This window comes from Gigantopelta aegis, chromosome 15 (assembly GCF_016097555.1).
Source record: "Gigantopelta aegis isolate Gae_Host chromosome 15, Gae_host_genome, whole genome shotgun sequence".
Taxonomy (NCBI): Eukaryota; Metazoa; Mollusca; class Gastropoda; order Neomphalida; family Peltospiridae; genus Gigantopelta; species Gigantopelta aegis.
The window spans coordinates 34,529,875-34,543,179 of NC_054713.1; the positions used below are offsets into that span (position 1 = coordinate 34,529,875).

The following is a 13,305-nucleotide window of genomic DNA, read 5'->3' on the forward strand; positions in this document are numbered from 1 at the left end:
GCGGTAAAGGATGTGGATCGGCAAGACGTATTAGATCTGGATACCACATCCTGGATGGCCACATTGGAGCAATGAGTTAACAGGCGACAATGGTACAGCTGAAACCTCTGAAGCACCCTTGGAAGGAGGATTCGTGGAGGAAAAGCGTACGCGTCCATCTGTTCCCAGCTGATGGCCAAGGCGTCGAGATCCAGAGCTTCGGGATCCAGCACCGGAGACACGTAAACCCTCAGCTGATGGTTTGAAATCCGCCGTGTGGCGAAGAGATCGATGTTTGGTGTCCAAAGTCTGGTCGCACACACCCATCGAAACGCTTCGGGATGGAGCATCCATTCCGTCGGCTGTGGAGACGACGGCCGAGACAGTGGTGTCGACTAGTACATTGGAAACCCCTGGAATATGGCGAGCCCGAAGTTGCAACGGAATCTCGTCAACCAGCTTGTAGAGACGATAAGTCAACTGCAGCAGACTGCTGGAGTGGGTTCCGCCCTGACGGTTGATATAAGCCACCGCGGTAGTACTGTCTGTGGCTACCATGAGAGAGGCGCCTGACAGCATCTCTCGCCAATGAAAGATGACGTAACTGACAACATCTCCAACAGGTTGATGTGTAGATCGGCTTCATCTGGAAACCACAGCCACCAACAGGGACTGGACTGCAAGGCGACTGGTAACCGGATCAGCAAATCTGCGTTATTGTACTGAATGCATGGATTCAGAAACAAACTGGATACCGCCGACCTCTAAGCATAAAATGTTGCGCCGACGTCAAAATTACTCTTGCAATGATACTTCATGAAACAGTAATAGAGTGATTCAGGGAATCAAGACATCGGAAACAGCGACCCCGTGATACAGGCAAGAGCCAAGACAGCGTAGCCCCCAAAAACCCCCCCCCCCCCCCCCCCCCCCAAAATTTTTTTTTTTTTATTACCCCCCCGTAAATGGTCATTTTGCACCCCCCGTTTGTATGTTTTTACATTGTACAACTCTCTAATAGAGAGTGCCTCGTAAGATGGATAATTTTTGGACAAATGCTTTTAATGTTATATACAATAACATAAACTGATTCCACAAATGAAAAGTGAACATTACTTTAGCTTTCTATATATATATATCTGTCTATATCTATCTATATTCAATTATTTATTTTTTTTTGAATCACATTTAATTTAGGGTTTTTGTTGTTGTTAAAATTATCAGTGTCTTGTGAAAATTTTAGGCCCATATTTCACTTTCTTTATTGTTTAGTATGTTCAATTAATAAATAATGCCAAATGCACAAGTGTAATTACTAGTTATTAAGCAGGTAGAGATTAATAATTACTAGTAATAACACCAACAAAGAACAAAAAACAAAAAAAAGAAGCAAATGGAGAAAACTGAGTGTTTTCTCTTTATAGATACATTACCTGTCCTCAAACAAGTGCACCTCCCCCCCACGCAAGTGGTCTGGTCCGAACATCCCAACAGCCAATGGGATGGCCTAATTCTTCTACTGCAACTTGCTCTCTAGTTCCGGTCACATGACTGTAACTTCCTTCTTTTTCCCTGAGCGCATCGCACGGAGAACAGGAAGCGGGAGGGCCGGGCGGGATGAATCTTGAGGACAGGTAATGTATCTATAAAAGAGAAAAACACTCAAGTTTTCTCCATTTCTATATAGACATTACCTGTCCTCAAACAAGTGCAGCATTTCAAACAGATGGTGGTGGGTGCCGAGATCCGTAGATGCTTGTGATAACTCCCCAACGGAAAGAGGCTGACTAGTGGAAGAATAAGGCCAACCTTGGTAAGCCCTCATCCTAGGGATGCCCGTCACAGACCAATGCAGGTGAGTTTAGTAACAACAACCAGAATGGTGGCATCCGTCAGCAGTGGCAGGTACGGCTCCTAGAACACATGGACCAGGAGGCGGAAGCCACATCTCATGCTGGTTCTGACAGGGTGGGAAGACGTAGCCACCAGGGATGCAGGTGTTAGGTAACCCTCACGTATTGAAGTGTGTATAGTTTTTCAATAACAAGCGACAACCTAATGAGGTGCATCCGTCAGAACATTGAACAAAACAAGACCCCGAGTGTTTTCTGTCTAGTACACCAAAGATCTGTTAGTTCAATAACGACAACCAATAACCACATGCAGTGCAGGGTAAAGGTTATCGAGACAAAAGTTCCGGCACCAGTACGTGAACTGTGCAAAAGAACAAAAGTCTAAGCAATCCTCATCTGTCTATTCGATGGACATCTCGGTATGCAGCCCAGAATCAGACAGACATCAACGGCGACGAGGACGGCTTGTATTCAACAGAGTCTGTGCAGCAACAACCGGACCCAGATGATGGAACCCCTCAACGTCTTCTGTGGAGACATCCCTCAGATAATAGTTGGCGAAGATGGAGTCCGTAGCCAGAACCAACCAGTTGATAATGTGCTGAATGGGTGTGTTGCAGTGCAGGGACATCGTGGCAGCCAAGGCACGGAGTTCATGCGGATTAGAAGCAGACGGAGCAGGTAAACCCTCCTTCTGATAGGCGGTCAGGATAGAAGACCGGATCCAGGTGGCCACCGTGTTCTTGGTACAGGTCCCTCAACCAACTCTGGTTACAGGAAAGGAAAAGTCTTTTGCGATGTTGTCGAAAAGATCTGGTCCTCTCGATGTACTGGTGCAGGGCTCTGACAGGGCACAACGCCAAGTCCTCAACGTCCGCCGGACCAACGATAGAGGAGAGGGCCTGCACAACATACGAACGAGGCGCTTGGTCTGGTAACTGATTCTTTGCAACAAAGTTCATGAGTAACCCCAAGTTGACTGCACGACCGATCTTGGTGAAAACGTACCAAGTCTACATCAAGAGCATGGAGTTCTGAGACACGGGCAGCCGTGGCAAAACCGAGTAAAAAACACCGTCTTCCGAATCAAGTCTTGCAGGGAAGAGGATTCGATCGGCTCATAAGGTGCGGTCGATAACGCTCGTAACACCAGATTCAGGTCCCATCTTGGTGGCCGAAACCGGTGTACTTGATCATCAAGGCGAAACCCTTTGATCATCTTATGGATCTCAGGAATACCCGATAACTTCGTTCCAGTAGCGACATCACGAACAGTAGCGATGACCGAAACGTACCCAGCGATGGTAGACCCCTTTAATCGTAAAGTGGTCCGCAGATACAGCCAAAAAACCCAGCAAGACGAAGTATCTGGATCGTCTGAGGTTTGAGGTTTTGCCGGACACACCCTCGGTGAAAGCAAAAGCCATCTGACGTTGTAAGCCACAGTAGTAGATGATATGTGCGCTTTCAAAATGGCCGCCGTAGACTGTGAAGAAAAACCTTTCTTTCTCAAACTCTTGGCGATAAAGTCCACGCGTGCAGTTGGAACAACTGCGGACGTGGATGGTATAGTCTTGACGTGGGATGCAGCAACAGATGATCCCAGTCTGGCAGCGGTAAAGGATGTGGATCGGCAAGACGTATTAGATCTGGATACCACATCCTGGATGGCCACATTGGAGCAATGAGTAACAGGCGACAATGGTACAGCTGAAACCTCTGAAGCACCCTTGGAAGGAGGATTCGTGGAGGAAAAGCGTACGCGTCCATCTGTTCCCAGCTGATGGCCAAGGCGTCGAGATCCAGAGCTTCGGGATCCAGCACCGGAGACACGTAAACCCTCAGCTGATGGTTGAATCGTGTGGCGAAGAGATCGATGTTTGGTGTCCAAAGTCTGTCGCACACCCATCGAAACGCTTCGGGATGGAGCATCCATTCCGTCGGCTGTGGAGACGACGGCCGAGACAGTGTGTCGACTAGTACATTGGAAACCCCTGGAATATGGCGAGCCCGAAGTTGCAACGGAATCTCGTCAACCAGCTTGTAGAGACGATAAGTCAACTGCAGCAGACTGCTGGAGTGGGTTCCGCCCTGACGGTTGATATAAGCCACCGCGGTAGTACTGTCTGTGGCTACCATGAGAGAGGCGCCTGACAGCATCTCTCGCCAATGAAAGATGACGTAACTGACAACATCTCCAACAGGTTGATGTGTAGATCGGCTTCATCTGGAAACCACAGCCACCAACAGGGACTGGACTGCAAGGCGACTGGTAACCGGATCAGCAAATCTGCGTTATTGTACTGAATGCATGGATTCAGAAACAAACTGGGATACCGCGACCTCTAAGCATAAAATGTTGCGCCGACGTCAAAAAATTACTCTTGCAATGATACTTCATGAAACAGTAATAGAGTGATCAGGAATCAAGACATCGGAAACAGCGACCCCGTGATACAGGCAAGAGCCCAAGACAGCGTAGCAACTCGCTACGCTACATGCCCGATATACCTGGAAGTGAAGCAACGCAAAACAGCAACCGGCCAAAATCCACGGCCGTCACACCCACCCCCCGGTGCGAAACAGCAGCAGAGACCATCTAGACAGCATCGGTCACGAACTCTGGCGGTAACAACAGTAAAACGTCAGTGAGTTGATAAGCCGCAATGAACCATAGGAAAACGGTGACGGTAAAACCCCCGTACCACGTGATGGCAACTGGATAACTTCCGGAACCAGCGGAAGTAGCGACTGTCTTGCATCGCCACCGGATATAGAGAACGATCTGCCGAATGTCGCTGAACCTTCCTCGAACAAGAGAATATCGGTGCACGGGATCTCAACACAAGTGACCGGACCAGTAGACTTTCTTCGTCACCAACCCGGAACGCTTGTAACGTCGACCCCTTCACGGCAAAGAGCCGTATGTAGACCACAGGTCTGCCAAGATTACCGGCTTGTGCTGAAAGTCAAGAATGGATCGCTTCAGGCAAGTCGGTTGACGATAGTGTGCAATCGTAGTGCACATCGACGTCACGGAAGATATAAGGTAGACCAACATCAAAGTCGACGGCTAGAACAAGGCATATCCTCTGGCATCCTGCACATGAGGAGTTATGGTCGCCATGTACAACATGTACGCTGAACTGAAGCCATCGACAGGACGTGCCAATCTGTAAGTTCTAGGAAGACGTCTGGTCCCGCCGGAAACAGCGTCATCCAAGGGCCGGCGTCACACCGTTGAAGGATAGGTTGAAGACGGGATACGTTCGTTGTGACGAATGGGGAACGGCACAAACGAAGTCTACTCAAGTAAACCGACATCGGATCAGTCCTCAAACGGAAACCTTCTAGAATGGTGCGAGTGGACTGTGAAGTGACGAAAGCATATACACCGCAGCGAGACAAACAGTCACAGCCATGTGGGTCACTGCGTCCGGATCTTCTATAACGGAAGGTGCCGACGCATCATCTGGAAAATCGGGTCAGTAACCTGGCACAGGCACTTCGATCCATGTACTGGCTGCATCGGAAAACACGGACCGTGGACGGTCCCGTCAGGAGCCGGTGTAACCCTGAACGCCGAATCAGCTGCCGACTGGTGTGGACGGTACGATGTACACGGACCGGCAGGAGCCGGTGGAACCCTGGACACTGCACCACTTCGATCGATCACGGGACGACGGTACCGAACGGTGAGCCGATGACGCAATTTTCCAATTCGTTACAGGGCTCCGTCTGCTTGCTGGAACAACGATACGCACGGGCCCGTTACTGGTAGCCGTGTAAACCGACAGGGGGCCTGTGGCAGCCAACGATCGAATGCCGATATCTGCCGGTGGAACCTCCGTGGCGATCATCGAACCCGGACCCTTCTTGGCTGAAACCGGTGGATGGGCCAGCGGCGGTAGCATATCAGATATGACAGCCAGACAATCCCTCAGTGACAAGTGGTCCGCCGCATCCAGATCTTCCAGCACCGCATGAACCGATACATCATCAGAAAGTCACGTAGCACCCGTGAACAGGCCAGTCGCTCTGGTCATGGCCCGATGGAGATACCGGAGAACCGGACCGTGGGCGGTCCCGTGTGGATACCAAGGAACGGATGACCACATCGTCGTTGGATGTGGCAAGGACGGCAACATGTCGTAGACAGCCGCCAAGCAATCCCTCATAGTCATATGGTCCGTAGAGTCGGGCTCTCAATGACAGATGCCGCAGGCGCTTCATCACCAAAGTCTCGTAGAACTCGAGCACAGGCCAATCGATGTACCGTAATGGAAGCCGCTGGTTAAACCGGACCGTGGATGGTCCCGTCTAGCCCTCGGAGGCCTTGGAAGCCACATCAACTGAAGGTTGGCGCTGACGATCTGTGGAACCCGTAGGGAGCCATACAGGTCATGTGGAACGGCTACGGTCCCGGCTCCGATGCGCCGAAGGGGACTTCCCCGCCGAAGATCGGTGAGCCTTGGAATCCGTGGAGCGTCTATCTGAATGAGCCGGCTTCTTAGAGGGCTGCGTAGAGACCGCAGGCCTGTCATCCGAAGTCTTAAGTAACGGTGGAGCTGAAGAAGCCGCACCCCCTGAAGAGGGGACTGGAACCGGACCTGACCCCGAATCCGCCGATTTAGGTAAGGTCGCCATTGACGCCATTGTTTCTTCCAGCATGGTCGGTAGAATTGAACGTAACTCTTCCGCCACGGAGTCAGCAATCGAAGGCGAAGATTCCACCTTCTTGGTCCTCGAAGATTCCACCTTCTTGGTCCTCGCTGACACCACCTTCAGGTAAGCCGCGAACTCGACATCAGACAAGCCCGCACAAAGGTCGCATCTAGAAGTGAGGCCACACGAACACGACAACCTGGGTCGCCGCCGGCTAACTTCTTGCAGCGTAACACGCTCGAACTAGTCGCCTGAACATTATCAGATATGATAATAGTAATTTTTCAATCTGTGAAAAGAAAGAAAAACCAACCATAACACAAATACAAAGCCGGTAAATAAAGACGCCATTTTGCAAATGGCGTCCGACACGACAACCGGCGATATAACAACATTTCATGTAATTAACACTTGGCAAGTCAAGCGAAATACGCGAAAGACATATGAAAGCTAACGAAAGCTAACGAAAATTAAGGTGAAAAACATTTCACCCAAACACAAAGCCAGTCAACACAGACGCCATTTTGCAAATGGCGTCCGACACGACAACCGGCAATATAAACAACATTTCATGTAATTAAACGCTTGGAAGTCAAGTGAAATACGCGAAAAGAACATACGAAAGCTAATGAAAACGAAGGTGAAAAACATTTCACCCAAACACTAATACAAAACCAAAGGTCTTATAAAAGTTGACTCCAAACAGAGCCAAGCAAAAGGACGTCCAGACCCTTTAGCGAAGAGAAAAAGAAGGAAGTTACAGTCATGTGACCGGAACTAGAGAGCAGTATGCAGTAGAAGAATTTAGGCCATCCCATTGGCTGTTGGGATGTTCGGACCAGACCACTTGCGTGGGGGGGAGGTGCACTTGTTTGAGGACAGGTAATGTCTATAGAAAATACAAATAACAAAAATATTAGTGGCTTCACTTGGATGTTTCTTATCAGGCATGTTTTGATTAAAAGAGTAGCACATGATGTTAAGCATGTTAGTGATAAAAAATACTACATGTGTATATGAATATTTCTATTAAATTATTTTTTCCTAGAAACTTTATTACTAACAATACTCTTTGTATTCATGGTGACATGATACATTAAAAACAAAATTAATACAAAAATTCACTTGGTTAGTAACATTTAGTGACATCGAAAAGATCAACCAGAGTGTCCTGACCACAAACCTCAGGCATCTGAGCTGTCTTTTAATGTTTAGTGATCTGTTACGGTCTGTTTCCACTAGAGCATCATCGTTGCACTTTATGCTTTGTTTCACTGTTATACTACAAGCTAAAATGAAGTATGTAGCACACTGGTCAACTGTTTCCATCTTGACAGTAACCGATGGCAGACAGTACTTACTGTCCATCAATCACGAAGACCTGATCCCAAACACAGGAATCCCTGGATTTATTTCTGCGCAGCATGTATGCCGTATGAAACGCATCAGAATGCATTTTTCATACTTGAGGCATTTTTACAATGCAATGGCGAGGCATGTTATTTTAACGCCACACATTAGTGGAAATCTTTTTAATATAACCTTAAACTTTGTTTTCAGAACCTTTTTTTGGCAATGCCTCAAAATATTGCACTATTTTGTGTGTAGCTATATCATCTACTGTTACAAATCAAGTTTTGATGTTAATGGCGATTTACCAAAGTTCGTCCCTTGCACACTTTCAGACATCACCAGTTGCTCTAAACGGAATAGTCATTATTATTTTTTTGTGCTCATGTACAGTTAAAACTTCAAGCGTGCTGTTCTGGCACAAACCTCAGCTATCTGGGCTGTCAAGGACAGAGGGTTAGTGGTTAGTCATTTTGTGTAACCTATTTTTTGTTCATTTACTTGGATAGAACGGGTTACGTTAAAAGGAAATGAGTTACCTGGATTTATTTCTGCATAACCGATAAATGGGTCACGCAGATTTTCAATTCTCAGAGGCCTGAAAAGGTTTAAGCTATTTCATTGGCTGTTGGGATGTTTGGACCAGTTTACTGAAATAGGGGGAAATGCTAAATGGTGAGAGGTCAGGTTAAGTTGAAAAGACAAAAAAAAAAAAACAAGAAATAAACCCAATTACCACGGTTACCTTCCATCAGTGTCGAGCCAAGGTCTCCACTGGACGACTGGGTCTTTTCTTCCAACCAATCAGCAAGGGCAGCTTTCTGAGTGAGGTATTTCGCCTTCAGCCAATCCTAATGAAGAAAACAGATAGCAAAATAAAATATTTTATAACGGTATTTAGATTTCAAGTTAAAAAATTTACTAGAAAATAAACTATTCTGTTAAAAGCAAGACAGCATGGCACTCAACTACAAAACAGTCAAATAAAATACTGCTTGTAAAAAAAATTAAAAATAATAATAATAAAAAATGTATATATATATATATATATATACAGTCGAACATGTATATAACGGCCACACAAGGGACCTGGCAAAAGTGACCGTTATATACAGGTAACTAAATATATCTGAAAAAAAGTTATTTATCTTTGATTGCTTTCCGCTGCATTCTGCCAGATTTATATAATATAATATGTATATACTATTCAGCTTCTGCTATGGACAGATTAGCGGTTACATAAAACAGAAATATCACAATGAGTAATAACCTAGAATTCCACACATGCGCATGTCCACATGCTAGTTTGATACTAAGTTTATTACCAAGTGCATTCGTATCCAAAATGCTGCTCTCCCCCCCCCCCCCCAAAAAAATAAAAAAATAAATTAATACAATAAATAAAAATCATATTGCGTTAAACATTAGAACAGAGAGTTGAAGTTATAAAAAAATCTGAGAAATATTTCTTAACGGGACATTCCTGAGTTTGCTCCATTGTAAGATGTTTCCGACTAATAAAATATTTCTACGATTAAACTTACATATTAAATATATTTTCTTGTTTAGAATATCAGTGTCTGTATATTCAATGTGTTTCTGATCATCTTAATATTTGTAAGAAGCCGAAACTGGATTTTGTCTTCAAATAATTTCGTATGTACGAAAAAACTATATTTTAGGAAATACAACAAATATTAGAACGATCAGAAACATGTTACGCAGAAAAATATATTTTATATGTAATTACAATCGTTAAAAAGTCTCTGTTAGTCGATAACATCTTAAAAAGTGCAGGAAACTCAGGAATGTCCCTTTAAGATAACTGATCACTTTGGCATGGTCGTCATCATCGGAGTCGCCCATATAAATTCAGTGCAAGCATTACTGTACCCAATGTATGTCAGTTGCTGTGTGACCTAGCCTGTAAGGTTCTCAGTTACAAACAAGCTTTCTGGGAATACTGCTAAAGCAATATCGAAAAAGTCTGGAAAACTAAATGACGGACATACAGAAAGAGACAAAACCTATAGTCACCTGAAGACTAAAACGAAAAGAAAAACAAAAACAAGTTAAAAAAGGCTCTGGAAATAGGCTTTACCAAAAATTAGTTCTATTGTCTGACACAAACGAAACCAAAACACCACCCTCCCTCCTGTAACAGGGAGCCTCAAAATTCCAAAACATGTTTACTGTTTCTGGCATTTGAATCCTTTTTGCAGCATTTCTGAAGGCAGACATAAACTTCTCCACCGATTCACTTTCAGGGACGTATTCCTTCATCCAGCTCAAGTCGGGAAAATACTGTTTTAAATCTTGGTATTTCTGGAGATAAAAAAAAGAAAGAACGATATGCATTATATACATTTTTCACACCCGTTGGTGAGAACATCATTCGTCATTTTTGATAACATAGTGTTAACACACATACGTGTGATATCCATTTAAAGACACATGACTGGCTGCTCCAAGTTAACTACAAGTGCTAGAACCGTAACTAAGTTTTAAATGGGAAAGATGCTTGAATTTATTTTAGACCTGTCCTTTTAAAATATGTAAGAAACAGAATATTCAATTCATGTCCGTTAGATACCACTTTTCTTACAATTTGTTGTTTAAAAATATATCACTCACTTTTAATCGTTGATATGTTTTAAAACAATTCATTGTTAGATAAATGTCATCTAACAGCCACTCTAACCTGGAAAATAATGTGTGTATAAATTTCGTGACTTGAGGTTCACTGCAAACGACACAAAATTAATATGCACATGTTTTTTCTCTAGTTCTCTAGCAGTATTCTCAATTTACAAACTGGGGTTTGATGTAAGTACAAACTTACCGTATTAGCAGCTACACCTCCGCCGATCGCTCCCGTCAATATAAGATAGCGCAATTTCAAAAGCTTTGTAAACTTCATCGCCAGTCTACCAATTGACGACATCTCTCGAAAGTTTGTTGCTAAAAGTATTGTTGGTGTCCGTGGTGAAATGGGCGTCATAAGTATGTGAAACATCCTCCGGCTGTATAACCTGTTCAACTGTGACCCAGGGGGAGACAATCTGATGTGCCATGCTTGCATGCTGTACATCCGGTTACTTCGCTGTAATGCAACATCACTCAGACGTAATATTTTATGTCGTCTCGGGAAAGATGAAATACCTTGACGCTGCAAGTTTTCAAGCGTACGCTTGACACAATGGTCACAAATGGGACTGAAATAACAAAAGTGACGAGTAAGAAAAATAATTTATAACATGTTATACTACTAGTCCAATACACCTGCAGTCGACTGAGATAGAATTCAGACACACTTCTATGTATAAAACAGGGAGTACTTGTGACCAAGTTGGCTACATTGCATTTCAGTGATATTTAACACGCGAACTCACTGTTTTTCGTTGACTAAGTGTTGACCAAGTGTTGACTAGCTGTCAATTAGAATATTTTTGACAGTTGTTTCAAATTCTTGAATACTGATCCATTGTTTTTGATGGAAGTACTTAATGACTCTCGACATACGATCTGCTAAACAACTCTCATCATCGCTTTCAATCTGCCGACCATTCAGACCATAAAACTTTTCAATCAACTGATTAATCAGATGAACTTCATGATAGATAGTGAATCAGCCAATCTGAAAGTGAATTCAATAGTTCACACTCTTGGCTTCGGGTTGTGGTGCCTGCAGGACATGTACTTGGGCCACAAGCAGTTAGAAGTCCAGGGCTCCATTCCACAAAGCGATCTTAGCACTAAGACCACCTTAGTGCATAAGGTAGATAAGATATGCACTTAAGGTGATCTTAGGGCTAAGATCACTTTATGGAACAGGGCCCTGGACTGTTACATAGGATGATAGGTAAGATGATACCACTTATAGTACATGTACATACTAGAATCACTACAGATATCCATTTATTATGACTACATGTAGATTAGCAGTTGCTTTTTATTCTATTCCAGGTTTACTAAGGTCATATTATGATGTACATTTCACATAAGGATATGAAATTATATTTACAAGCGTACAGACAACAACACAAGCTGAAAATGGTCATTTAGGTTACCACATGCCATGAAATTTGAGAACAGTTCTTCGCTCTCTACAAACTGTTAGTAAACTATATCAGTACAGTGTGAAAAATGATATAAATAAAAAAAACAAAATATCAGTGTCTGTGAAAAGGTTTTCTAGTAAAATCAATTAGATCTTACTAATTTGGGCACAACAGGTTTTTTGTCTATTCTGAGCACACTAAGACCTTTTTAGTACAGTAATGTTAATAATAGCTAATAAAAAAAAAAGAGTTGTACCTATTCAGAAATTCATTTAATCTAATTACAGCTTAACTTTCCATTGAATTTGAGGTGAGATGTTTTGATGTTATCATGTTTGTACATAATTTGGACTTGCTTATTATATTCAGCTTTAGTGCAATTGAAAGCCATGTCGCCATGAGCAAAATCAAGTCGAGTTGTAGATCACTCTCCTGAAATGGTGATAGCAGAGGGGAATCCAGAGGGTGGGACCAGGGGGATGTGTCCCCCCCCCCCCCAATTTTTTTTTCAAGTGCCCTTTTTGTTTGTAAAAAAAATGTTTTGCACGTAAGCTGTGAAGTTACATGAAGTTAAGTTGTGTGCATATGCGCAAGCTTGCAGATGTGTATCTGTGTTACTGAGTCTCAATGGGGTTAACCACATTGTCTAACGTGAGTAATGAGTGCCTTAAAGTTGTGTGATCAAAGCTGCATAATGATAGCCTAATAGTTTTTGCTTTGAAATTGTATACATTTTCAAAAGGACTAAATTAATACTCTTTGTCATTTTTATGTATTGATATATATATATATATATATATGCCTACCTAGACAGCCGTCTCTAGAATAGTGCCCTTTACAGCTATAATGTACAGATACCCCTAAAGTTGTATCATTTTTATATATAACTGCCCTACATAGACAGAGCCATCCCTAGAATAGTTCCAGTTAAAGTTATAATTTACAAATGCCCCTTTGTATAATTTTTTATGTATAACTGTCCTACCTAGACAAGAGCCGTCCCTAGAATAGTGCCCTTTAAAGTCATAATTTTCAGGTGCTTCTCTGTATAGTTTTTATGTATAACTGCCCTACCTAAACCTAGCTGTCCCTAGAATAGTGCCTTTTAAAGTTTTAATTTACAAGTGTCCCTTTGTATTGTTTTTGTTTTTGTTTTTTTGTAGGCTATATCTGCCCTACCTAGACAAATCCTTCCCTAGAAAAGTGCTCTTTAAAAACGTTATCAGTCAAATTACAATGAAATATATGATAGTCATACTTATACACGAAGCAAAGTTGATTCTATGGATTTTTTCCGGTCCCCCCCTCCCCATTCTCTTGCCCCCAGTCAACGCTAAAATTCACGATTTAGTGATCGAGATATAACAGTAATGGGTTTGAACTCTGGTAAATAATTA

The 13,305-nt window shown here is 43.3% G+C and overlaps 1 protein-coding gene across 4 annotated transcripts in view; it reads right to left on the reverse strand.

Annotated features, from left to right (window-relative positions):
- LOC121390117 (dynamin-like 120 kDa protein, mitochondrial) overlaps positions 1–13,305 on the reverse strand; it is a 51,413-nt gene that overhangs the window by 37,583 nt on the left and 525 nt on the right. For 2 of the 4 annotated variants that reach the window (XM_041521851.1, XM_041521849.1), the window contains exons 2-4: positions 10,690–11,062; positions 10,041–10,172; positions 8,593–8,698 (exon numbers count right to left, since the gene is read on the reverse strand). In XM_041521851.1, the coding sequence (XP_041377785.1) occupies positions 8,593–8,698; positions 10,041–10,172; positions 10,690–11,062 (611 nt within the window). Of the gene's footprint in view, positions 1–8,583; positions 8,699–10,040; positions 10,173–10,689; positions 11,063–13,305 lie in introns of all 4 variants that reach the window. The other 2 variants (XM_041521850.1, XM_041521848.1) reach the window with 1 other exon arrangement.